Source organism: Pseudochaenichthys georgianus, chromosome 4 (assembly GCF_902827115.2).
Source record: "Pseudochaenichthys georgianus chromosome 4, fPseGeo1.2, whole genome shotgun sequence".
Classification (NCBI taxonomy): Eukaryota; Metazoa; Chordata; class Actinopteri; order Perciformes; family Channichthyidae; genus Pseudochaenichthys; species Pseudochaenichthys georgianus.
In genome coordinates, this window is record NC_047506.1 from 9,364,545 (window position 1) to 9,392,420 (window position 27,876).

At 41.8% G+C, this 27,876-nt stretch overlaps 1 protein-coding gene across 3 annotated transcripts; it reads right to left on the bottom strand.

Moving 5' to 3' along the window:
* Positions 1-171: 171 nt before the first annotated feature.
* LOC117445280 (importin-13-like) lies at positions 172-27,507 on the bottom strand. Of its 3 annotated transcripts, none has more exons than XM_034080817.2 (23): positions 27,287-27,504; positions 26,790-26,876; positions 20,219-20,344; positions 19,781-20,137; positions 19,022-19,275; positions 14,182-14,322; positions 13,665-13,806; positions 12,925-13,091; positions 12,440-12,560; positions 11,921-12,068; positions 11,599-11,780; positions 11,339-11,365; positions 10,939-11,073; positions 9,207-9,359; positions 8,496-8,576; positions 8,233-8,370; positions 7,335-7,431; positions 5,119-5,171; positions 3,545-3,611; positions 3,333-3,391; positions 3,127-3,216; positions 2,811-2,992; positions 172-2,268 (listed from the first exon to the last, which is right to left on the bottom strand). In XM_034080817.2, exons 2-23 carry the CDS (start codon positions 26,856-26,858, stop codon positions 2,172-2,174), a joined length of 2,886 nt encoding a protein of 961 aa, XP_033936708.1. In that variant the 5' UTR covers positions 26,859-26,876; positions 27,287-27,504; the 3' UTR covers positions 172-2,171. The 3 variants fall into 3 exon arrangements, with proteins under 3 accessions (XP_033936708.1, XP_033936707.1, XP_071058948.1); XM_034080816.2 differs by having other exon boundaries at positions 27,202-27,504; XM_071202847.1 differs by lacking the exons at positions 172-2,268; positions 2,811-2,992; positions 3,127-3,216; positions 5,119-5,171 and having other exon boundaries at positions 27,202-27,507.
* Between the last annotated feature and the right edge of the window lie 369 nt (positions 27,508-27,876).

Consider the following 27,876-nt stretch of genomic DNA (forward strand, 5'->3'; position numbering starts at 1 on the left):
AAAAAAGAGGCAATAACAGCTAATTAAAGATATTTTAGTTTCTACCTGTGATAAATGATTTCAGAGATATGTAAAAAATATCTGCATGATGTGCACACAGCGTGCTTCGGGGTGATTAAAGTGTTGAAAGAACAGAAGGAAAGCACTCCCACACATTGAAGAGTCACAAGCTGCAGTCTTAGATATATTTAATAAATTAAAGCCAAGGTACAAAAAAAACAATGTACATTTCATACCCCCCCTCCCCTTCTTCATCCACTTCTCTTTCTTTCAACTGTGACAGTGTTTTATTATCCTAACTCAGAATGACAACACAATACAGACCGAGGATCGTCCAATTATTCTCCGTTTAAAATTAGACTGAGGCGTGACGCTCACTCCGGAGCCGAGTCCTGCCTCGGGTCTTTCTGCAGCGTCTTACACACTGGATATGTTTGTCCCCTGAACCCCGAAACCCCCCACGAAACACACACACATGCTACATGTCTGCAGGCACCTCGGATAAGACAGAAGGATTAGTCTGAGATAAAGTTTAGCAGAGACCACAAGGTACATTTGGATGCTGAGTGTTATTAGATATCAACTGGTCCTGCTGATTCACTAAACAGTGTATTCTACAGCCGTCACATGACTTCACCGATAATGTCTCTGGCATAATGGATGAGCACAGAATGTCAGTGTTATTTCTTGTTGCAAATGCTGAATAACTTTCTCAGAGATGTTACGGTGTGATACTGAACTCTAATCCTTCTTGGTCCTCTCCAAGGCAGTGACCCGATGGATGAATGACTTTTGAGTATTTGCTGTCAATAACAGATGGATAGATGACTCTGCTCAAGGATTATCACTGGCTGGTCATTCCAGATGATAAGGAGGTTTGAATAGATGGGTGTGATTGCAGGTGAGCAGCAGAGGTGAGATACTGGACGTGTCTGATCAGTCTCTAAGAAAAGAGTAGTTTAAATGGGTGTGGTGTGAAGAAATGAACCAGCTCTTTGTTAAAAAGACAGGAAGTAATGGATGTGTACTGTAGGTCCAATATAAGTGCACTAAACAAGTGGAAAAAGATACATCTGTGCACACGCAACCTCTCATACGTACGGGTATGAACACACGCACACACTCACATACACAGAAGTGTTCGGCAATAACTGTTAATATGCACACCTTGATTAATATTTTTGCACGATTACAGTGACTAAGCAGTCCTTCGCCAGGATTATAAATCCCTCCAAACACTCAGTTCCCTTCTCAGTTTCCATCTCCTGCCTCCTTTCACTGCCAGCTACTTTAGATCCATTTTCCCTCTAGCCTTCGCTGTAGGCAGTCCTGCTTTACCTAAGGGACCAATGCATAGAAACCTTTCTACGATGCGAGGCGACTGCAGTATGACTGGTTGGGGCTGTATGTACATGAGGTACAGCCCTGGTTACAGAGGACAGAGTGGGAAAGCAGACCATTTATAGTCCAGTTATGCTTTTGTATAGCTCTTTCTCTCCTCTCCATTAAAGGCATATAGAACAAACAGGGAAAAGGACAGATTCACAATGATAATTTGGCAAATGCAGAGATCACAGGGGGATGGTTGGGAGTACATATTGTGTTCATGCCATTTCTCCTGCAGAATCCCCTACTGGCATTGGTCCTTTTCTCTTACCATTAGCAGCAGCAGGACTGACAACCACCATTTTTCTATATGTGTTTACATATAAACATTTATATAATTCATTTGATTTATTTCTGAAAAATAATGTCAAGTAGCTACGTACGATACCACTACCAATTTCATATGGATGCTAATCACCAGGAAACAACCTAGGAACCACAGGAAGATCTAGAAAGGCAGAACAAGACAGAGATAGAGGAGGCAGCATGCTGGGGGTGCTGCTCGAAGCTCTTCCAAAGAAATCAGAGGAGAGAGAAACAATCAATCTTATAACAGAAAAAAATCTGAGCAGAGAGACCAGCCTCCCTAAAGCCACCGGGGATTTAATGTGTGTCCATTAATCCGATGGCAGGTCCGTGCTGGATTGGTTCTATGTCTTGTCCTGCAGCAGGGCGGGTTTATCTTTACAATCATTCAATGATTTTTGAGAGCTGTGTTGTGGCATCCAGCTGTTTGGCGCTGAGGGGCAGAGGTCACGGTTTGGTGAGAGTTCAAGGGTAGAGTTTTAGTATTCAGCGGCGTACTCTGTACCGTGGAGCCCTCTGCACAGTAGTGTGAACTCCTTCACTATGTCCTTCATCCTCCTCTTGTTCACTCGCTCTCTGCAGGACAGGGGGGGCAGTAAAGAGAGGGGCACACATACAAAATTAGATTATGCAAAAAGTCATGTGGGTGACCAACTGGTTTGTGTCATTATCCAATAGAGTGCTGCAGGAAGGAGCGTAGAGTAAAGGTTCCTATGTCTCAAAGTCAATCGAGTACATATATATATATATATATATATATATATATATATATATATATATATATATATATATATATATAAAACACAAGCTCAAGAGATTTTAACCACACAACCTTTTAAGCTTTTACTGATGGTTGCTAAAAAGTGGCTAAATGAGACTGAAGACATATTCGGAACCCCGAACCGAGGGAAACTCATCTAATCTAAACAAAGTGTAAATATCAAAGTTCTTTGCTACAAAGTTTGTTTTTTTCAATATAAAAAAAGTTTCAATGGAAACATTTATTTTGCTTTTTGAACAACGAACAATTGCTTTGCTAACTTCTGTGTTGACCTACCAGAAAAACGTGCCTGAAGCACTCAATAAGCCTGTAAATGACAAATGTCCGGCTGCGTTACCTGAGTATCTGTTGTGAGAAGTTATCTTTCTGTGCAGTTGTGACCCGCGATGACGGGAACCCAGGAGGCTGCAGCGCCTCCTTCAACCACACGACCAGTAGAGAGAAGCAGTTCTTGTTCAGAGAGAAAATCACTTCTGCAAACTGGTCCATGAGGCTCCGAGACGCCCCGCCCCCGATGCCCTGAAGAGAGGGGAAGAAATACGACAACAGGGACTTAATTACCGCAGGAAGAGAAGTTTGATGAGCAGAATGCAGCAACAGTGAGATGATGAAACGTTTCTGAGTGAATGTTTAGTGTAGTGCATGCTTTTCACCTCCAGCACGGCCTGCATCAGCAGCTTGCCATCCTCCTGCATCACCCGAGCCAGAGGAGGCACATCTGAGCAGCGGGGTATCAGTTCAGTCTGCGGCAGAAACACAGAATTATCATTAAAAGTTAAAGACGACTGATTCGTTTAAAAAGATGCAGATTATGGCAGGGTTTCAAGTTGTGCGAGTGTGTGTGTGTGTGTGTGCTCACAAAGAACAAGCATGTTGACTTGACTGTCGGTGCCTCAGGAAATTTGAGTGACAGAACTCCTAGAAGTGGGGAAAAGAGCCAGAAACATAAATTAAATACTGAAGGATGGTGTCAAAACATTACAGTTTGATCAGAGAAGGACACATTTCTCAGGAACTGTAGCAGAACAGTGTGTTGGGGTGTGTGTCTGTGTAAACGATGTGCAAACTCACCACAGTGGAACACTGCTTTCACATCAAGACTCTCAGACAAGAACAAATCGGGCTTCCGTTTGAGGGCCTAAGAGGCAGATAAAGGCATTAAAAAGAGCATGTTTGTGAGCCCCGACCCAAACGGTACTGCTTCACCACATTCCACTGCATAAGCTCCTTCAAAACACTGCTATCAACAATACCCGCTCAGCCTGGTAGACGGATCTGACAGCAACACAGGACTGAGAGCAGATCTGCCTACCAGGCTATAGTACTCTCTCCGTGTGTTTAGGAACAACTATATGAAACTCATACAGAGATCCTCCAATGCAGAACTCAGCAGGTATAACAAACAAATTGCAAAAAATCAAACTTTGAAATCATTGGAAACTTAAGTCAAACTAAAGGCAATGATGGTTTAGTTGTTTTTTTTTATCAATTGAATTTGAAACTTTACTTTTGTTTTGACTGACTGGATTGAATATGCAACAGAAGTGTGTAATTAATTAACATGTGCAGATAAAGAGAAATAATCATCTTGTAATAATGAACTCATTCAGGATGGAGGAGAGGAGAGAGGGAGAGGGAGAGAGATGAAGGTCAGATCTATCCAGAGATAGAAAACAAAGGAAGAAGAATGAAGACGGAAGACAAAAATATAAAACAGAAGAGCCATCAGCCATTTTGTCTGAACCGATTAATATTAGTTGAATATTAATTCATGGGGGCTTTGATTGGCTCTGGGCAGGAATGACTTCAGAGGAGGACTGTGCTCGTGACTAACCAGCCACCTGGGACCCCAACGCAATACCTTCACACCATCTTCCCAAAAGTGGCGCATTAACTTATATTTCATCTAAGGCGGTGAGAGTAATTGTGTTTTTTCACGTAACAAGTGCTTTAAATAGTCCATAATTGGCATGTCCACATACAAGTAGACACGTTATCTCTTTTATAAGCAGCCTGTTGAGCGGCATTATTAACCAATATGTTAATTAAAAGAAGGATCACATGGCCCTCTGTGAGTCATGAGAATACCCCCACATGTTACAGTCTTAGTTGGATGAAAACCTTCTATATGCAAAGTACTCTCACCAAATGAGACAGCATGTTTACAGAGTAGTGTTATAAATAAATAAATGATCATTTGTGATGAATAATGACACCTTACCACAGCAGTGTGATTTTTAGGTCATTCACAATTTATACCACTGTTTCTCTCCAATCAGGTAATTAAGTCAGCAAAGGGGTGATTATAATAACATCCTTATTGTTGTGCTATTACTGTTTTGTATTCTTTCATGAGCACATCAGGCTGCTATGGTGGTGTTTGCAGGTAAACTGAGGACCCTAACTGTACTTTGTGCGGGGAGGCGACTGTTAGAAATGAAGCATTTGAGGAGAGAGCGACGTCTCTTTCTCAAACATCTCCCTCACAGTTCATTCCACTGCCTCGTCTATGTGATGGGACCCCGGAGGGCCCGATAACAAAGAACAGGAAAGAGGTAGAGAGACAGAAAAGAACAGAGAAAACAGGAAGAAATTAGAAAAAGAGAGAAACCCAAAGTGAATGAAATAAGAAACCAAAAACACACCTGAGCTTGGAGTTGCATAAATGAATCAACAATATCAGGATGATCCCTGGGTCCTAAAATATAATAAAGATGAAACTTAAGAAATCATAAGAGAATAAGAATAATATACAAACAGCAACTTAATAGATTCAACAGTCATGTGGAAATAAAAAGAGAACTCAAAAATATTTCATTGAAATAATTCACACGTGAGTAAGGAACGAAGGGGAGAAGGGGGGGGGCATATGAAGCTTTGGCAGACTTGGTAAAACAGACCAACCAAAAACAGAAAACAGGCAGAAGACAAAGACATGGGTCTGTTTGGAGAGAAAGAAAGAAGTAACGAGAGAAAAATAAAAAACCTAAAGAAACAAAAGTGGGTTTGGAGTGGGAACCCAGGAGGCACCTCTGTTACTGTTACAGTTTGGAGGGAAAGAGGCACCAAACCTGAATGAACCCCCCCCTCAGCTCCTTCCCCAGAGGCACCGCTGGCATCAATGTGATCAGACAAGAAGAAACACAGTTCCTCTCAGACGGTGCTTCTGGGGAGGAGGTTTCTGTCGAGGGTCCATTCAGAGCTGGTCAATCAGAGCCCCTTTGCTTCAAAGGTGAGCCCATAGCCATCTGTATGAATCACACTCAAAGGTCAGGATATGTTCTGATATCAGTACCTCCCCCCTTGTGCTGGACACAGACTACAAGACTTTTTAAAGTGTTGCAGAGTGATGCACAGTTACAACACACATTTCCGGAAGAAGCTTCTGAGATTCCTGACTTTCAAACATTGTTTTTTTCTCAGACGCCTTTACATGAGATCGTTCACCCCAAAATCAAAAATCTATATTTTTTCCTGCGACATGAAGTGCAATATATCAAGAGACATCTAGAACTTTTGGTATGAGATGCCAAGTGATGGAGATGTTGGCTAAAGAAATGTCTGCCTTTTCTCTAATATAAGGGAACCAGATGGCACTCGGCTACACCCAGCAGGATGTAGCTCTATAGAAAGAAAATAGTGCCTACATGAAACTACACAACAAAGTCATCTTAGTAAGTAGATGGCCTCACTTCAAAACATCTGAATGATCCCATTTAGCTCACGGCCTCCTTGAAGTGAAGGTTAACCTGCGACCATGAGTAATAATTGCTGTTCAGTTTAACCAATGTCTTTTTGGCACCTTTTGTACCATCAAGTTGCATCTAGTTCCATTGTATTTGAGAGAAGTCTGAAATCTCACCAGCCGATATGTCCAATACTCTGGGCCTCACACCAAAACAATCTAGAGGGAAACAGGTAAGAATAATATGTCTTTTTTTTATTTTGGGATGAACTATCCCTCTAAGATTAATGTTGGAGTGACTACAACCCCTGATCAAACGGAGCAAATTGGCCGGCACTGCCATGTTATAGTGTATGTCAGCCAACTGAATAAGCTAGTGGTCTCTGTGCTGTGAATGTATCCTGCCCTGATACTGTCTACTGAGAGGCACCTGCTCAAAAAAGGAAAAGTTAAGAAGCAGGAGGAGAGGCAGCCAATACTAAACCAGTCAAAGCAGGAAAGGGGGGACAACACAAAGGAAAGGGGGGAGGCAGACAGCGCTGGAATCCTAACCCAAGTTTGGAGGATGAAATGTCATCATCTCGTTCATGTCCCTTTTATGTTAAGTAAACATCTAGACTATCCCCGGGGTCACGCACATTGAGAAGCTTCTGATCAACATTTCACAAAATGAAAGACATTTTCATGCAGCCTAAACACTGAAACAGTCAATCCAAATAAATAAATAAGCAAATACTAGACTGGTAAACATTAGTCTCGACAATGATTTAATCAATGCTTATCAGTGGAAACGGAACAGTCAGCATTGATAAATGGATCAGTTGAGACTTTTGTTACTTCAAAAACATCAAGCAGACGAACAACCTCCATTATTGAGTAATGAGAGCAAACATTTAAAGGTCGACTGTGGCAACAGAGCCCAGTGACCTCCAACCTTTTGTATCCTATTCTGTGTCTGAAAAAGCATCATCGCGTCGGTCTTCAATCGCAGAAACAAATGTGAGTATATCGTCATAATAAACAACTGATTTAAAGCAATCTGTTTAAAATGTTTGACACATTTGTTGGATGCTGTAATGTCAAATATGATCCGAATTATTAAATTATTAAAAAAGGTACCACAGTCTTCAATACATTTGACAGTTTTCACACTCCCGCCCCTGCTGGACCCCCTACCTTGCTGGAAGATGGACAGCGTTACAGAGGTAACCAGTTCAAACAGAGCCTTGATGGGTGGGAAGTGGTCTGTCTCACTGGCAAAGATATGCACCATCTGAAACAGCAGGACTTCAAATCAGACACTTGCTGAGTTCACCGGCACACACTATAGGAAATCAGACTACGGCAGGAAACCATAGGTGGTCTTTACTGTACATGCACTGCAGAAACCTGTGTTACAGAGACTGGACTGTGTGAGAAATAAGAGGTGAGTGGTTACTCTGTATACTCAACTGTAGATCAAATATGTCAAGTACTAAACAACTGAAGAAGAAGGCACTCCACAATTCATTTACATTCATTCAAGTATTGCAGTGGTTAAATAACCACCGTTTGCCTCTTTGTAACTCGTATTTTATAGTGCCAGGATTGCCTTCTTGTTAAATATGTTTCGAGTGCATTGGTGATTCAAAAATCTAAATTCTGCACCCTGCAAAGTTTTTATTGTCATAGCGTTTGGACTGAAGGCACAGTGAGAGAACAAGCTCTGAAGAGTGCCCAGTTCTTGGAGTCTGAATTTGACAGACAAAGGTTCCTGTTCAGCTGTGGTTTTTCAAACATCATTTCCAGTTTGAATTTTTTATTGAATTAATCTGAATCCAAAGATCATGAGCTACAATCCATGTGTACAAGAAACAAGGTTTCCCTAGCATTACATCTTCCAGTGTAGATTATGTGGACAAACCAATGATGCTGGAGAGGACTGTCACAAATACATACTGTAACTGTGAATGAAGTTTTATACTGTATCTTCATTAACCTTGGGCTGACTGGCGCCTAGCTGATTATCTCTTACGCAGTCCTCTCTGTATGTAAGAATTCAAGGACGATTACTACTGTTTATCTATGCGTGTACCTGTCGTGTGAGGTCGAGGGCTGGGGCCTGGGGAATGGTACTGTACATCTGCCCGAGCATCTCACTGAGCTGAGACACCATGGGAGCAAAGTCGTGGAGAAGAGTCTTCACTGACTTCTCAAAAATGGCACACACCGCCTGAGGGACAACATGAGATCGGCTTTACTGAAATGTCATGTCTTATTATGTGGACTGATTTCTTTCAAAGAACAAAAAACAAATAGAGTTCTGCCAGTACGTGGATGCACGTGACGAAGACTCACCTCTACGACCTGCGAGTCGTTCAGCCACTTACCGAGTACCGTCTGTATGAGGGCAAACACCTGTTGCAAAACCACCACCACCTGAAAACACAAAGTAAAACGCTCTAACAGGAATGAAAAGACAGTCCTAAATAAGCAGTAGCATTTAGCATTTACACATGAGTGCATGCCTATCAGCAGAATGACTTAAGACTATGGTTGAGTGAGAAAGCACCCTCATCCCTCGAACCAGCGACACTGGGGGGAGGCGCTCACATTGCTCCGAGCAGCATGTGCACCACTGCATTTCATCATTATCAAACTGCAGTGTGCTGGATTACGAAGCCTTTAAAGCGGCAAAAGACAACTTGTCAACGTCCCGGAGCCAATGTATGACTTCATCGAGCTACTTTCATTGGAACAGGACGTACTGTAATTTGTTTTCCAGGGCTTTTTGCCGTAAATCGTTCATTCATACCCAGTGGGAGACAGAGTGGCATAATGAAAGGGAGGTCATCGGGAACCAATCCAAACCTAGGTGTTGTTATAATTATACAGCCCTGAATCATTGTGAATTCAACATCAACTAAATTATTATTATCATCATCATAAGTTAAAGAAAACAAGTTCTATTGCTACTTTTAATTAAACATATGGTAAATATCTATCATCCATAGATTCAGCCTGACGATGACACGACGATGACAATGATGAAGGAGTGTGATTACTGACCGGGTTTGGTCCTGGTGGAGGAGGGGCAGTTTTGACAGGTGGTGCTGAGCCGTCTGCTGACTCATCGTCCTGCTTGCTGATGTCGAGCGTAGTGAAGAGGTTGGAAAGCAGCCCCAAGATGTGGATGATTGCCAATTTATTGGAGGGATTGGGCTGCAACGAGAACAAAAGAAACAGATTATTGGAATTGTCAATTTGTTCTAGAAAATCTTTGCTTTCACTGGAAAACCAGCAGTCACCAGGAAGCTGTTTCAACAATGTGACAGAAAGAAGGTAATTGCTCATTGTCATGCCAGCGATGACATTCAGTGACACCTCAGGTTGATTAGGTTTCCACTAGCAGTCTTTAAATCACTGCTCTGTCTCCATGGTGATGTTACAGAGCCAAAGTACCACGAAGAGGACTCTTACATCAACATCTCTCCGTAAAGCTCCCTCCCCTTACAATGCTGATGCTGTTCCTGTACATTCGCTCTAAAACGAGAACAGTGTGTGCACACTCGGCAGGAAGACACATTTAGAGTGACTTCATCTGTGTTCGCAGGCAGGCCGGTCATTCCCCCCATGATGTAATGTAACCCGAGGGTCTCCGCCACTAGGTGCCACTATTTGTTCGCCTCCAGAGACACAGCGCCTGATTTTCTAGTCTGATGTAATGCCAATACATCAAAGATCTAGACCAGGGGTGTCAAACTCAAGGCCCGGGGGCCCAATCCGGCCCGCGACTTCATTTTATGTGGTCCGCAAGAGCTGGCAAAGAATATAATACGTTTATTATACGGTTACATGCCTCTTTACAGAAACTGGTTGCTCATAAACTACATGTCCCACAATGCATCTCGTTTTGTGACATGCGCACCGAAGAGGCTTGCAATTATTTGCCCTGGACTTCTGCTTTCAGACGTAGTTAGTTATTACCCCGATAATAATCCAATTCAGAGGCAATAATGTAATATAATACATTATTTTATATATTATATATGTATATTTATATAGTTACAACCGGCCCTTTGAGTGCAACCATAATGCTAATGTGGCCCGCGATGAAATTGAGTTTGACACCCCTGATCTAGACGATAAACAATAAGAGGGAGGAAGTCTGCAAGGATGGTTGAGACAGTGTGTGTGTGTGTGTGTGTGTGTGTGTGTGTGTGTGTGTGTGTGTGTGTGTGTGTGTTGTGAGGGTGAGACAGGGACTGACGCAATGGAGGAAGCTTCATCTAAGCAGACATCCATGTCCACCCCGTCTGAAGTGTTTACTGATGTCAGAACAAGGAGAACTTATTTTTATAACAATATATCAAAACGGTGTATTTTTAGATAATATTAGCTCCACATCTGAACCATCCAGAGATGTGGCTGCGCAGATGTGGCTGTAGTAGAACTGACATTTAGAAAAGGGTAAAGCATTTTCTTTTGCATGACTTGGTGCATGCACGTGTAAAAATGACCTACTGTAAGTGTGTCTGCCTTTTCTGAGTTCAAATAGTCTTCCCTGCTGTGCTGTGTGTGTGTGTGTGTGTGTGAGAGAAAGTGTGTCTTCACTTCTTCCATGTGAGTCACTAGCCCATGGTGCAGGGTCAAATCCAATCTGGTCCCGCAGAGAAATGTTCCACTGCAGTGTCACCACACAGAAACAAGGCCTGTTCCTATTGGCCAGAGTCCAGCTGGGCTAACTCAGTGTTTGTGTGTGTGTGTGTGAGTGCTGTTACATGTTGTTCAGTGTACGCACCGTCTCATCTGCTAGCTTCTCCAGTTGCTGAATGTAGGGGGTGATGAGAGAGTGTAGGTTTTTCAGGATGTCTTCCACAGGGAGAGCGGAGAGCAGGAAGCCGAGCGCCTGCATCAGCCACATACACTGACTCGTCTGTGAGAAAACATGATCGCAGGTTAACCTTCACTTCAAGGAGGCCGTAAATGGGATCGTTCAGATGTTTTGAAGTGAGGCAATCTACCGTCGGTATTTCACTGACTTTGAATAAGTACCGAAGACAACCCCACCTCAAGCCATCCAAACACTCCTTTTGAAGTGATTTCACAACACATAACATGTGTTCTTTAAACTACAGGCTGGAAACATGTAACACAATTCTTACAAAGAAGAAAGTGAATGTGGGAGAGCACACACTCACCTTGTGGATCTGCTTTATAAGCACCTCCTTGAGAGAAAAGAGAAAGTCAGTGTGACAGTTCAATCATTTTGAAAGCACAACAAAGCCAAAATTAGATGTAAAAAGTAACTCCAAAATAATACCACTGACGTCATTTCAAAGAGTGAATGTTATTTCTGGAAAGCAGGATTACATAAGACAAAGTCTGCAAAAGCAGCAATTGGCTCTCATTTTTGATGAACTGGGTAAAGAAAATATATTAAAAATAGATATACAAGTACCTGAGAGACAGCTACTATGTTTGTTGCGTAGGGCGGAAGGTCGTATTTGCACTCCCGACAAATCTTCTTCAGTGTCGAGACAGATGAGACAGAAAGGTCTGGGTTCCCTAAAGCCTGTAGTACCAAGGGCAAGACACTGCTGAGCATCACCGGGTGGTCTGCCAACCATTCAGCCAGCGCACCTAGAGGAGATCACAGATCACAAGTGTGGGGACTAAATAAGAATATTTGTGTCCCTGTACTGAAAATACACTTTTTTTAAAAATCGATTTGACTTTTATAACATGTGCTGGGATGCTTTTAATCCACGCATGAATCTCACCTATAGTGAACATCACTGTGTCTGCTAGCTGCACGTTGTTGATGCTGATTCTGGGGATGAGTCCTATCAGGCCGGGGATGACGTCAGAGTAATTCACATCTATCGTCTCCGCTATCGACTGGAAGCCATAGAGTAAGGCCTCTGTGTGCTGGTGGAGGAGGAGGAGGAGGAGGAGGAGGAGGAGGAGGAGGAGGAGGAGGAGGAGGGTTAGTTTGTTTTTGAGCACCAGTTGATAACTGAAAAATGAGTTTGAGTTATAAAAAAAAGATGCAGCAGAAATGGAAAATAACTGAAAATCCACATATTTGAATCCTGTAAATAAACTCTTCACTTAGGTTTATTTGAATTGATGAAGTGGACTTGCAAACAAAAATAAATATAGTAATATGAAAAATACAAAAACAAAGTACTGTCGTAACAAATCTGCTATGACACATTTTCAGTACTGGATTGTGTGCAACAAAGAAGCTGAAAATAGTTCACTTGATCCCTTTTCTGGTCTGTGTATGTGTCACCCACCTGCCATGATGTGGGCTGTTCGGTATTAGTCAACAGTCTTCCTAGTTTTTCATACAGGTTACTCAGCAGCTCCGCTCCCAGCATCTCGTACACGTACATGAGTGTGTCTGAGATATCCACCCTGAGAACACACATCCACACACACACACACACACACACACACACACACACACACACACACACACACACACACACACACACACACACACACACACACACACACACACACACACACACACACACACACACGTTTTAGAAGTATGTAACCTCAGATTATTATTTGCTAATCTAGCTGACACGCATGTTTTGCCCTCTCAGCTGCAATGAGAGTCTATTAGAGCAAAACACACTCATCCTGTCATCGAGTCATTTCTAAAACGCTTACAACTGTCACTGAAACGCTCTTGCGAAACAGTGTGCAGCAGAAATGAGCATGCACAGAACACAGTACAACATGTCAGGCATACACATGTACAAATACACACCTATAGATCCTGAATTGCTCTTTCTCATCCGACGACCAGGAATCGTACTCCTGGTCCGTGGGGAACTGGGCTTTGTGTAGCAGAACATCCACCAGCTGGAAATATACCGGCCTGTAGACCTGCAGATACACCGCCTGCTTATCCGTCTCAAACGACATTATTTCATCCTGAGGAGAGGAAAACAACTGTCTTGGGTTTGGAACATAACAAGACATATTCTCTTTACACACTCAAACAGGCTTTCCGAAGACAAATCATCTGTTCATAACCGAGAAGAAATACATCTTGTAATACAAACTATAAATGATGTGCTTGCTCAAACCTTGTGCAAGCAGATATTGTCTGAAAACGTAACCTTGTTGTTACATTGTCAGAAAAGCCGTCGTATTGTATTATTTGAAAACTGTAGACAAAGACCAATAAAGACCATTCATTCAATAAGGATGTGCAGGGAGTGGTCTTTTTATATGGTCGATCTAAAGATGATTTCTTTCAATCTTTTAAAAAAAAAATGTTTAGTCAATTTATTGAACATGTCAGAAACAAAACATACAACAATAATAATATATATACTTTTTCTTTTTTCACTCATAATAATAATTATAACAAAGTACAAAAAAATAATTAAAGATAAATACAAATTAATTCTCAAATAGTCTGTCATGTTCAACAGGGCAAGAAGAAGCTTAAAATTACCACAACATAACTTTATCTTTCAGATCAGATTTAACATTCCCTACCTGTAGTGTATACCAGAAGGTGAGTGTGAGCGAGCTGGTGGTCTCGTTGACCGGGTAGTGGCCGGGGATGCCCGTACAAAACATGATCATGTTGACTAGAGCCAGGAAGCCCTGCCAGTGATCCACCTGCTCCAACAGAGTCCTGCAGAGAGAGGTGGATGGAGGAGAGAGAAAGAAAAAGAGTCATTTGGCTTACTCTAAACCCTTCACAGCAGCTTATCAAATTCTCCATTGAAGTTCCTCTAAAGAAACGTTCTTACGCTGCGTCATTCAGGCAGTAGACATGGCAACATGTCAATACAGAAGTAGAGAATGCACAGTGTCTACTTGGGACAGAATATTGCATGACAAATTCATGTTAGGAAACCTGTTTATAGTAGGCCTTTTTGTTAGGATTGGTTTCTAAACTGGAAAGTGTAACCGTTCCCAAGACTAAACAGGTATTGAGACATGTATAGAAATCATTAAGGCCATGATAAAAGCACTATAAAGTCTTTATAATTGTGTCCACACACACCTGGAGTGGTTTTCTCCCAGCGTTACGGCGATCCGGCAGATACCGTGGCAGGTCTCCATGTCCCCGCTCTGAACTGCCTCTCTGAGCTGCTCCTGGAGGGCCAGCACTCGAGGAACCAGCTTCAGCAAGGTGTTCACATATCTACAAGACAAACAAACAAAAAACAACAGACATTAGTTAGTTCATTGAACCCTGATACTAGCTACGTCGTTTAACATACAGGGAATTCAAACTGAATTCTCTGGTAACCCCAAGAGATACTAATTGGAAGAAACAACCATCAAAGCAACATTTAAGCTTAGATCTTCTTACAGCATTGAAACACTATTAAATTAATGTAATCTGAAATGTTCTTTTCATTATTTTGGGAACGTTACAGCAATTTTTTGATTGTGTAAAACTAAAAACAGACTGTCTTCTTCAAAATGACTCGCGCCTCTTACCGCCTGATAGTGTGTCATGTTTTAATAAGGGCCCATGGCAATCATTAACACACACACATAAAGCAGAAACCAAAAACAATGATATGAAGCCGTTACTAACAAATTGAGTGACAAGGAAACATTGGAAACATTTGGACCCCAGTTGGTAGGGTGAGGGTTTAAGAACATGAGTTGAAACATTGCACAGTGTGCTGTATAAGTGAGAAAAAACATAGCATGCCCAGCCAGGCAGCTCCACTGGTGAACATCAAACTGAGTCACAGCGCTCACAGCTAGGTTGATATTTATTGCTCCTTCTCAAGACAAGTGTTTATCTCAAATCAAATCTCAGCCCGTGTCAGTCCCACCTCTGATCCAGCACACCCACCCTAAAAGACCCACACATCTAGCAGGGAGCCAGGAAATCTATTCAAAGCTCAGAGCTGCTGTCACTTATCATTCTGTCTTCGTCCTGCTGTCTCAGCCATCTATTATTCCTTCACTCTTAAACACACCCATGTGCTGACACACAAACCTAAACATGGACCCAATGGTGTGTGTGCGCACACACACACACACACACACACACACACACACACACACACACACACACACACACACACACACACACACACACACACACACACACACACACACACACACACACACACACACACACACACACACACACACACACACACACACACACACACACACACACACACACCCTTAATGAAGGCGAGTGAAGGGGTGACATTTGGAGATGAAGGACGTGTATGTGCGCCTGAATGTCACGGAGCAGAGTGTGTAGGGTTGCAAAATTCCAGGAATTTTCAAAGATGGAAATTTTCCATGGGAATAAACGGGAATTTTCTAAATTGAAGGTTGGCTCTTCATAGGGAACTTAAATATAGTGGGGAAAGTATATTTTAGCATAATCTTGACAAAAACAAACGGATGCCATTCAAGTACACTTGATATCCATGCCATTCCTCAATCACATGCACATAGCACACTGCTTACTGCATGGCTCTTGAGACCACACCCCTACAGGCACTGTGCATCCCTCCATCACATGCACAGAGGATTTCTAGAAGACTGGACCACACTTTTGAGCCCAAAGCACATTTCTTAATCAGTGTGGTTGGGGGGATGAGTATTATTTAACTCAACATTCATGTTTTTGTTCTTCAATGAAACAAATGATTGTTCAATAAAATAATTAAAACCTGTTCTGTTGAAATGTCATGTTATTTATTTTTTTTAAATTGTATAATTTTGCATGGATGTTTTCTTATGACAAAACGTTTATATTTATGCTTGGATATGATACAAATCGATTACAATACCCTCAATTCCCAGTTGGTTCCCATAAATTCCCATGGAAAGTTTCCAATATGGAATATATCCAAAATTCCCCAGCTTAACTTCCCATGGAAATGTACCGGAAATGTTCCGCCCTTTGTAACCCTAAGAGTGTGTGTATGTGTGTGAGAATGCCATAAATGTAAACCATATCACATGTGTCAGTCCTAAGGGGTTCTGTGGTATACAGGCGGTGCTTCATCTTTCATGAGAACGTCAATAAGGAGGACGTGGGTCCATGTCAATGAATATTCATCAATGTCACAGCAAGGTTACGAGTAAAAAGAGAAAAAAACACACCAAATCAACCTTAGACACTACTGGAACTCTGTGTTTTTCTGAGGATCTAATCTATAGCAATTCACTTTCATTGAACAATTTGGCCTATTAAAGAGAAACAGTTGTTTACTAATCAATTAGTCGCCTAATTGTTTTCGTGAGAGATTCACCAACCCATTAACCACTGGTGAAAACAGGCTGGTTTTTAGCTGATTGGCCGATCAGTCTCATATATCTTTTTTATTGGCCGGTCAAATTCTCACACGCAGGTCAAATTCACGCATGGCAGTTGGTACGCACCAGATGGTTTACGTTAAACATCACAGCCACACAGTGTTGCAAACTTGGCCCATTTCGCGCTAGATTTAGCAAGACCCACTTTGCAATTTCATTTCTACAAAGTGACTACCGACACATTTTCCGACTTATTCAGACCATCAGGGAAAAAAAGCGGGAAATATATTCAAATATATTATATTGCAAATCATTCCCAATGCTGCTGAGAGTAATGGCAGTGACCGTCTCTTCTTATCCTTCTGCAGAGTAGGTGTGCGTTAGGAGTGGGAGTTAACATAATATAATACACACACACACCTACATTCTTGTAAATGGATGCCGATTTGTAAATAGTTTTGTATAAAGAAATATTGTATTTAAAATGAATAATTACAGCATTTTTAAAAGATAAGATCTACAACCACAGTATAAAATAATATTTGATCTCATTATTCTGTTGTTTTATCGAAAGAAAATGTTGCAATCGATGCATCCTTCGTTGTCGCTTCAGTCTTAGTTATTGCTTATAGAAAACGCCAAGGCAAAGACAATGGTGGCCAATAGTAAATGCTGCTGATGTTCAACCTCTGCTTTGCAGGTTAAATACATCTCAGACCCTGGAGCTATGAAGCATTTATCATTCTAATTTCCCTCAGGACCCTTTATAAGCCCAGCAGCTGAATGTATGATCCTGCGTTATGAAGCAGAGTCCCCTCCTCGGCAGCCCACGCTGACTCAGCATCCTCTGGAGAGAGCTCCACCCTGCTGTGATGTGTTTGAATCTGGCCACCATCTATTAAGCTTGTACCTGCGCTTGTATTGACCTGCATCTTCTGTGTCTGAGTATCTCTGAGAGCAGAGCGAGGATCCACTGCAATTCACTGAGTGACTGTGTGTGTGTGTGTGTGTGTACATTTGAGAATCAGTATGCACTTATGCACTCAGAAGATCATTCATTTTTAACAAGGAGCTGTGCAAATGCAGGTCATGCACTCTTAGCGTAGGAAAATGGGGCTGGGTGTGTTTGTGATACGATTAAAAAGGGCGGAATGGATTTGTAGTCGTTTCCCCGTTTCCCCTCCGAGCGAAAAGACATTCCGGAGGTTTCTTTGAGGCTGTCCTCTCCTCTCCCTGCCCTGCTGTTACACACTTTCTGCCTCCTTCGTGACTCCTCCTTTATTCACTCGCTCCACCACCCCCACCTCTGATCCCCGCTGCAATTACCGCAACACTCTGAAACAGGGGAAATGGGTTGCCTGGCAACAGGATGCAGCTGGACCAATAGCATCCCCCCCAGATGAGTTGAGTGTAATGTGTTTAAACAGAGGGAGAGAACAAGAGACGGGGAGGAGGGCTTAGTACTGATGGCGAGAGAAGAATACGGGGAAAGGAAGAGCACAAAGAAGCAGAGGCAGCGTGGGAGAAAAGATAAAACAGATAGAATACACAAAGAAAGATGAAAAAGGATGGGTTATGACTTCCTGGGGAGGATGGGGGGGAAACATGCATCAGGTTTTCCAGTAGATTCATTACTTTTCCCTCTTTTTCACCCTGACACAAAATAATAATACTTTGTCAGATCAAGTCTGACATGTTTCTTGCATAACAGCAGCTCTATTCACAACATCAAACAAGGACAAGTATTAAGACACAGTACAAGGAAACAAACATCCAACATACTTTTAAATTATTCAAATAAATCAAATGGGAACCCATAAATCACGCAATGTTCTTTTAAAAACAGAGGTCTCAAGGGTGATCAAGACTTCTGGGAGGAGCTGACAAACACACACAGGGCTGAGATCAGTTTTAAGTGATAAAGTACCAAAACGGAAATAACATTTAGTTGATCTTTTTCCACTAACACTTAACTAAAGCGCCTGGTAACACTTGCGGCTGGTTCTACCTGTAACTCCATCCAATTAATTGTCTTCCCACCATCTGCTCTGCTTAATTAATGTGTTTCCACTTCACAGAGCCGTCCCTCTTGCAGAGGTAAGGAGGATGACGTATTTGATTTTTGTTCAATTTCACACCTTTCCTCAGCACCCTTTCTTCTCCTCTTATCGCCCCGTCACCAACGCCCTCTTTCTCTCTCTTCTTCCCTCTCTCTCTCTCCCTCGGGGAGGGGTAATGGGTGCCTGCCATGTCTGAATCAACCACGGCATGATGACATCTCTCCCAAGCTCTGTAACCATGGCAATGGCAGCCAACCGAGAAATGCCGCTCTCCTCCCCCTGGCTGTCAACTTGCCCTGCATCACTCGCTCACTACCTCCCTCCCATGCCTCCCAGTGCCCACCATGTCTGTGCCAGTCCTTTGCTAATGCATTTTTAATTTTTCCACTCTGTTCCCCTCCGTTTCCCCCCCTTCTACCTCTTTTTTTTGTGTTGCTCCAGTGCAATTTCTCCAAGCAATGACAACCTTTCATTGCTTAAAGCTGTATCATTATTTATTTGTTCTGCCTCGAGTTCACGATGTCACACATTTGTACACACCTTTGGGAGTCGGGCTGTGAGATGGCGTTGACGATCGCCTCCACCGCCGTGTCGAAGAGCTCCGGATCAGGCAGGGCGCTGAAGCAGTCGTGCACCAGGCTTTCGCTTTCACTTAGGGGCACATCCAGCAGCACCCAAGATGACAGGCAGCGCAACACGCGAGCTTTCACCGCCCCCGGGCTGTCCGTCCTCTGCAGCAGTTGTTGCAGTAAGGGACACACTGACCCCCACTCCTGGCCCAGAGCCCCCCGAACCTAAAGGGAGGAAGATAATGAGGGTTAGACTGCTGGCATATCACTAATGTGTAATATGTTCCCATCTTAACGAGTACACTCATTTGAAGTTGTTTCTATATGGGTGCCAGAAGATACACCAACATGAAGCTTAACTGATCATTTAATTAAAAGAAAAAAGAAAAAAATATTTTAATTTTATTGTGAGGGTAAATTATATGGCAGCAGAGTCCTTGAGTAACTCAAATTCTAAAAAGTATGAATTATATATTGTACATTTAGGACCGGTCCTATTTTCACAATGTTTATTAAATGTTGCTCTTAAATAAAGCAAAAGCAATTGTTAAAAAATGACTGGATGGAATAATCAGATACTAAATAATGGATAGCTGCAGCCCTAGACTAGAAAGGTATTCAGGTTCGATTCATACTGGTGAGCAAATGATCCAAAGGAAACCTGTGAATATTGGACAGGTGGCCATCACCACCTGCTGGGGGGGGGGGGGGATGTTCCCCACAGACGTACCTGTCCCTTTCTGTACTGCGGCAGGCGGCTGGTCTGGAATTCCTCCGGCAGGACTGTGAGCAGCTCCAGCAATGCCAGGCAGCGTGCCCGCCCGTCCACCCCCCCGCCCTCCTCCTGGAACACGCGCACCATCTCTGACACAGCGCCGGGCCAGGCCTCGGGCATTGTGTTGAGTGCCAGAGAGGCAAGGGCCACACATAGACGGGTGAGCACCATCTTGGACCCGGAGGAGAAGCAGGCAATCTGTGAGAACAGCTGGGTCTTCAGAGACTCGTACTGGTCTGTGGGGATGTCCGACCAGTAGCGAGAAATCTTGGTGTGAAGCGCGCTGGCACCAAAGTACTGGATCTCTGGCACCTGTGGGAAATGATCAGATGAATACAAACGATGCAAAATACTTTCCTGCCATGTTATTGTGTGTTTGGGTGTATACTATACCTTATCTGGGCTCAGAAGGGACCAGCAAAACTGCCAGGCCTGCGGCGAGACCTGAGCCTGCATGAGCCATTTCTGGGCCAGATTTTTGTTTTCTATATTGGGATCATAATACAACTGGTGGAGGGCCTAAGGAAAAAAGAGAAAGAAAAGTTAAAGAATGATTACAATTGGTGGATGGTAAAACCATGAAGGAGTTTTAAAACATTGTCGAAAGTCCATTTGAGAAATGAGTGCAAATACACGACAAATAGGTCGGTCCCATCTATCGTTATATCAGTGAGATTGCGATGTGCAATAGTCTCATTACAGGATGTGAGATGTCAGGTTTATAGCCAATGAACTCAAACACCTCCTACAGTACAACCTCATTAAACTGCTTGGTAAAAAGGAAACACTTTCATTTGTATGACTAATGAACAGCACAAGTCCGGCTGAGATTTCACAGGCTAATTTACACTGATTTAAGGGTGTTGCAGCGAACCAACATCAGTGTCCTACTTGGACAATTTATCAATCAACCAAAGCAGTACCCGCTAGTCCAGAGGAAGCTTGAAATGCAAAAAGACACTTGTACTGTATGAAAATATTTAGGCTTAAAAAAAAGATGTAAACAAGTCCTTTGTCGTCATCTGGTGGAATACCAGATACCAAATATATCATCCTGTATATTTTCACGTATAGATATATAACGCAGCCATACAAAATATTATTGTGCAGCCGCAAACATTCAATACTCGGTTATAAAGATAACAAACCAGCAGAGAGAAGAGAGATAGTCCTTTGAGCTCTTGTGTGATGGAATGCTGATAAATATTTGATGTCACCTTGAGAAAAGAGAATTGAATTCTCACTTGCAAACAGGCAAGCACACACAGACACATACTGTAGCAGACAGTTTACCTCAAAAACCTGAACAATGGAGAGCCATGACCTGAAAGCAGCACTCTGTGAAGTACCGCTCACTCGGGGTAATATGAGCACTTGAGTGCCGGGAGAACGACAAGGAGCAGGAAAGCCAGAGAGAAAGTAGATGTATGATGAAAGAGGGAAATAAAAGAAGGGGAAAAGAGAGCATTAATTAAACAGACGCCTCTAATCCTGGAGAGGAGAGGTTTGGGCGCTACTCTGCACATATGCCTGTTTTTTCTTTCTCTCTTTGTCTCACACAAAAATGCACACATGAACATGCTCACTGAACCTAGACTGCTTGCAGCCACCACTAAGTGTCTGACAAGCAACAAAGGGAAACATTTTTATTCAGAAAGCTTCTGATCCTCGTCTTTACCCCTGAATCCTTCTCCTTCCTCCACCAGCAGTCATTCTCTCTCTTCCGTCTCGAAGTCACCTCCTTCCAGCCTAAACTGTCCATCCAGTCTCATTCTCTGTGTCAGCGCGCCCTCTTTATCTCAGGCATCTTCCAAAATCTACATATCTTCCCATTCCCTTCCATCAAAGAAGTTCAGGCTGTCAAACAAGAGAGGAGGAATAATACCGAGAGGAAGCCACAGTGGGTCACAGAGTATGATGATGCATCTGTACAGAGGAACATCAATACAGCGTCAATGCCTGCAGGAAGCAGAGTCTCAGGTGTTTCACTCCGTCTGCCATCTGGAACACAATTATCTGTCTGAGCGTACTGTAGCAGGCTCTGAACACCACTGTGTGTGTGAGAAATAGCTTATGGTGCCTTAAAGTGCAGCAGGTACTCTGTGTATGCAGTATGCATCTGGCTTTGCTGCTAGGTCTTTTTAGCCAACTAACATGCATGAGAATCTTGCACTTTCAAAGCAGTTTGAAGGAAAACCACTGAATCTAAGAAAATACATGTTTTTCTTACAGACTACCATAGACTGTGTGTTAGTGGGTTGCGATTCGGCAAGGTCTCACTATGGATCATTATAACGTATTCATCCTAAAAGTAGGGCTGCTCGATTATGGCAAAAATCATAATCTCGATTATTTGGGTCAATAATTGATATCATGATTATTAAAAACGATTATCCATTTACTTTGAAAGCATCCATTTATTGAAAAAAAGAAAATTGAACAGTATGTTTTTAACAGTTGATTACCGTGAACTTTAAGTATAATTCAACTGAAAAACCAATAAAAAAATTAAAATAAATTAAATAATCGTTTTATTTAGATTATGTTGTTTTCATAATCTTTGAAAGCCAAAGTCTTAATTGCGATTAAAATAGGATTAATTGAGCATCAGGATGTTTTTGGTTAGTCAGCTCTCCTCTGCCCTTTCAGTAAATGAAGCTGTGATATCGGAGTTCAAAGCAGCAGCGGATCATTACTGCAGTCCACTGCGTGATGGCAGACCTCTCTTGATCCCACACCAAACAGCGCTGTGTCTGAGTGCGTCTGCTCTTCCGAGGTTTTTTATCAACGCTCAAGACACAAAACAGTCTGTGAAAAGATTAAAGCAGCAAAATGAACAAAGAACCACTGCCTTTCTTCGCCTAAAAAATCTCCAGTTATCTCCACTCACAAATTGTAATTGCCCATTACTAAGAGATTTCCTAAAACAAGCAAAACCACATGCATACAACAAGAAACAGTTGCAATTATTTGCAGCTGAAGCCTATAATGCAAATGCATAAGCTATGTATCTACAGATGGTGGCAATGTGCCTGAACCACCTGGCTTCACCTGAGGGTGGCGTGCTCCTGGCAGACACTGTCCAAGGTCATTAGCCTCCTCTATAGTCCATTTCAGCAGGAGGAGGAAGAAGAGGGATGGAAATGAGAAAAACATGGCTCAGCTAGAAGGATTCACCATCTGCTCACACATAGCCATGGTTTACTGTAACACTTATGTGCTCACTACCAAGACCAGGAGAATAACTATAGTGTATGCCCTGAGCTGCATTGACGTCAAAACACAACAATGCATTTACCTTACAAAATATCAAGAAACATATGAAGGACATAAATAAGAAAATGATCATTATCTAAGGAAGAAAGAAAGTTTGCTCTCATTAATTTCAAGGCAAGAGATGTAGATAAGGAGAAGCAGGTGGCAGCATGACGCTGTTGTAAACATTATTAGAAAGCTCTACACACACAGAAAATAAAGATACAGGCGGAGGTAATAGGAGCATTGTGAGAGTTCCACACACACACACACACACACACACACACACACACACACACACACACACACACACACACACACACACACACACACACACACACGGCACCTTGCTGCCGTAGGTTCAGTGTCTCCCATCGGCCCCCTAGCGAGTCACATCAAAGTCATCCTAGTGATGGAGGCAGTGTTGTTGCTGGGCTGCAGAAGGCATCACCACACCACTGACCCTGTGCTATAACTGTGAGAACCAAAGACATGCAGAGGAATGATGAATAATGAGGGAACAAGGAAGAGAAGTTTGTTTGAGTGTGCGCGGGCGGTAGTTGACAGCACGCAGCCAAGAAAGAAATTAAGAACATGTTGCCAATAGTGATACCATTTCAGCATATTAACAGCAAACAAACCTTTGCACCAGGTGCCTCAACGTGCACACCTCAGCTACATGGACAGTTTCCACCAATTTATTCAGAATAGTAATTTCATAAATTATAGTGTGTAGTACAAGCCTCCTAAAATAAACAAAGATTCCAAAACAATCAACAAGTGATCTACAAAACATCTGCTTCTCTCAACGACTGGTCCCCATGATCCCTTTTCTTTACCTTTGAAATATCCTCTCTGGCCACCTCAAAACGTCACTTTCAGCATCACATTCTTCTGCTGTGTTCTGTAGTGCCTAAGCTGGTTGGCTCTGCTCTGATGTTAATGGCATTCAACTATTTTTAAAAGAAAACAACACTTGCTGTCACATACATTCCATCCTAACACTACTTGTAAACAGTTCTCAGCTTAGGAGTTAAACCCTACTGAATTGACTTTAACAGCCTCCTAAGGTTAGACAGGTAAGCAAGTGATAAAAGGCAGAACACCGCTGGCAAGTGCCCTTGAGCAAGGTGCTGCAGACCCACGCTGACCCGGTTTAACTGCGCTTTGGTCTTTTCTTGTGGTGAATCAGTTGTTGGTCAGTCTGGACACTAACATAATGATACAAATCTAATAGCACACTATTTCACGGCAATGTGCAGAGTTCTGACATTTTCTGAAAAAAGTCTTCTTGTTTGGAATAGTGACTCCAGACGAGGCTAATTATAGTTGAGCGGAAATGTAAGGCAGTATAGATGGCCATTCATTACACACACAAAGACACTGACAATGAGGTACTTTGTTTCACAGACCCAAGATTGAACAAAGGGCTTTCTATTGGACACATACAAATACTGGGCCAGGAACCATCATCTCCAGCACCCTGCATTCAACAAGCACACACTCCACCGTCTTGCTGAACAACAGCAGGGATGATTCTGCACTGCTGGTGTTTTTACAGCAGACTTTGAGCAACTGGTCTAGCTCTCATCTAATGGGAAACGCAACTCGACTTTTTATACGATGACATGTCTGCTGGTGGAGTGTTTATTTAGTGTTACTTGTTGCTGTTTGGTAGAGCAACATATCAGAGTGTTTAAAATGCCTTACGCTAGTTTTCTAACTCGTTCTTCTTCAAGTGAATGAACAGCATGTTATTAATGCCGTACATAACTATTACAAATACATCAAGCCAAATGAGCTACATTTAAAACATGTAAATATATAGAGAGAAAATAATCATCTGGCACAAATAGTAAGAATATAATATCAAATAATCTGAAAATACTTTCTAAATATAGCTGAGTTTTATAACAAAACTAAATCAGTTCTGAGATGTTACAGTAGTGTTATTACTAAAGGGCACATTGCCTCCAAGGGAAATTATATTTCAGATGCTGTTTGTCAGTTTTATCAGTTAATGAGATTACTGATGGCGTGCTGTACCCCTCGGAGAAAACGGAACGCTCTAACAGGATCTAAAAGATGCACTTTAAACTAGAAACCCACAAAAAATAAATCTGAATAAAACATCAAGCTATTCTGTCATGATATTTTAGTGGATGCTTCATACTTTTTCCAAGTGTCTTAAAAAAAGAAAAGCAGATCATTATAAAGTTCAGTGTTTAAACATTCACTGTAATGACAACACAGTTGATGTTCCTACAAATATTTTTGATTCAAAATAGTTTATTGAATCACCATCACACTGACATTTACCAATGCAAGCATCTCCAATGTCAGATAAACAAATGAATCACTGAATGAATATTGACTTGTTTTTTATTGATGAATAACATGCACGATTGGTGCTTGTAAGGTTTATTTTAGCAAGCAAAGTTTCACTTTCATTGAAACTGAATACACCAATGCATCTCTTGATCTAATTTAAAAAAAAGAATCAATGCAAATCTGTCATGTTGGGTATCAGTTGATTTAACTAAAGGTTCCCTAATATATCATAATAAATTCATTATGATTCTCCCAGCTACATGTTTTTCTTAATATAAAATAAGGAACCTGAACAAAACCTGAACATTTGAAGACTGTACTGCTATTTTTAGTCTTTTTATTATTATTATTATTATTATTATTATTATTATTATTAGTTTGGTTAAAACAGCCATCAGTTGTCTATCTTGTGTTTCAGGTTTGTTTCGGCAATTGTCAAACAGGGGAGGATCCATCATTAATAATTATTTATGATTCTCCCAGGCATGAATTATACATTTACTTAGGTATGCAAACATTATTTATATTCACTAGTATTTTCTCTGACAGAGATTTTGAAGAATGATAAATATATAACATTTTCTCGATACATCTGCTATCCCCTAAATATAACACAGCATCACTTTCTTTGTGTGAAGAACTGAGTGAGAAGCTTTTCTCTTGTTTGCCATTCTTCTTCCACTTGTATTACCAAGAAACCCCAATATCAGACTAAGCCATTTCTCCCAAAGGAATGTGCTTTTCTCCCTCAAACCTGCCTCAAATCATTTTCTGTCGCATCGCGAACCTCCTCTCACTAACCCCCCCTTTTTTTCTTTACTGCCACTGTCACAGACATCGACCCTGTCCTTCCCCTCGACCCCCAATCCATCCCATCACATCGACTCTTCCACAGGAGCAGCTTTCTCACTCTGACTCTCCATCCTCCCCATTGTCTCCCCACCCATCCCATCGTGTCCAAGTCAATGGCCACCAAGCACAGAGATTCATCACAGCAACCTGGCAGCCACAGTCAACACACACATATACGCACGCGCATACGCACACAATTATATCCAATCAAACTGAGAAAAACAAGACCGAGCATTTTACAATAACAGATATGGCGGGCTGCAACCTGTTATTTTAATGATAATTTGATTAGTATTTCTAAAAATAAAAGGGTGAGCTACATTCTAAATACAAACATTATCTTTCCATGGGAAATTAGTAATAATGAAACGTATATGTATTCATATTAACATGTTGTAGCTACACGGCAGATACATATACCATGCTTTCCTCCTCAAACTCTGATGCAACAAGACCACTTATTTAATCCACAAACACCGGGTTCTGTATACATTTCTGATGAGGACCAAGTGGTCCAAACACTCACCTTCTCTACGTTTTCCACCGTGAAGTCCAGATTGTCCGGTGTTGCTGCTATCCTCCCCGGCGTCTCCATATCTCCGCCGAAACGGAGCTGTCAAATGATTAAAGAGGAGCAACACATTCAGCAGCCGCCAGACACCGTTACACTTCCCCTCAAAGAAAATACTATTTCCAACATGTTTCCACAATAGCAGATGTAATTAAGAGGTCAAGTCGATGACCATATACACATGTAGACATAAGAATGACACGAGAAGCTAACCGGCAAGCTAGTTAGCTAGCTGACGCTAACATACACTATAGGAAAATACTATAGCAACGGCTAGCCGCTATGCTAACGCCAAACTAGCTAACATAGCAATGCATGTAACTTAACGCTAGTACACAATGTAGCCAAACGAGACGAGTATACTAACATTTTCAGAGTGTGACAGCATTATCAAAACAATGCCGTATCCGTGTATTACTTCTAGGATGTCTACAGGACCGATATTTTCACACCTTTCTGTCCTGCGACGGTATGAGACGATGCTGGCAGCTCCCTGCCGCTCTGTCTCTGCTCCGTCACTGAGAGCTGCTACATTCAAGCCCTGTGGGAAATCTAGTAATCACAAGGTAAATGGTCAAGGACCTCCCAATAACACTGTGAACAAAACAGCAAGTGACCGAAATATTAAATGTGGAGAGTGAAAAAAACCGGCTGGACTTTTGTGTTTTATTAGTCTTCCCGAATGTTCGGTTATATAGAGAAGAAATGGCCACTTTAGGTTTCATGTTTCGTTTTCATCGATTTTTACGGGCAAAAGCTCCTTGGTAATGTAGAATATGATATACACTTGAATGTTGCATTTTACTCTCTAGCCAATGAAATGTCATTAATGTCAACATTAGATTATGAAAATAAAAATGATATTTTATTATTATTTAATTACAAAAACCAACAAAATAATATGAAAATGGCTAAAGAGGGTTCTTCTGTCAATTATGGCATCAAGAATGTTGTTATTATCTTTATCATTTGCAGAAGTATACAGCGCAAGTACTATCATAAAAACAATAATAAGGGGTGGGTCCGACTCCTAAGTAAATAA

What these genes read in the sequence shown, in the direction of transcription:
- LOC117445280 (XM_034080816.2), bottom strand. Translation starts at nt 27,222, where the DNA reads ATGCTGTCACACTCTGAAAAT. An exon ending in CCTTCTGGTATACACTACAG is followed by an intron (nt 13,092 to 13,664) that starts GTAGGGAATGTT and finishes TCCTCTCCTCAG; the next exon opens with GATGAAATAATGTCGTTTGA. An exon ending in CACAGTGATGTTCACTATAG is followed by an intron (nt 11,781 to 11,920) that starts GTGAGATTCATG and finishes GATCTCCTCTAG; the next exon opens with GTGCGCTGGCTGAATGGTTG.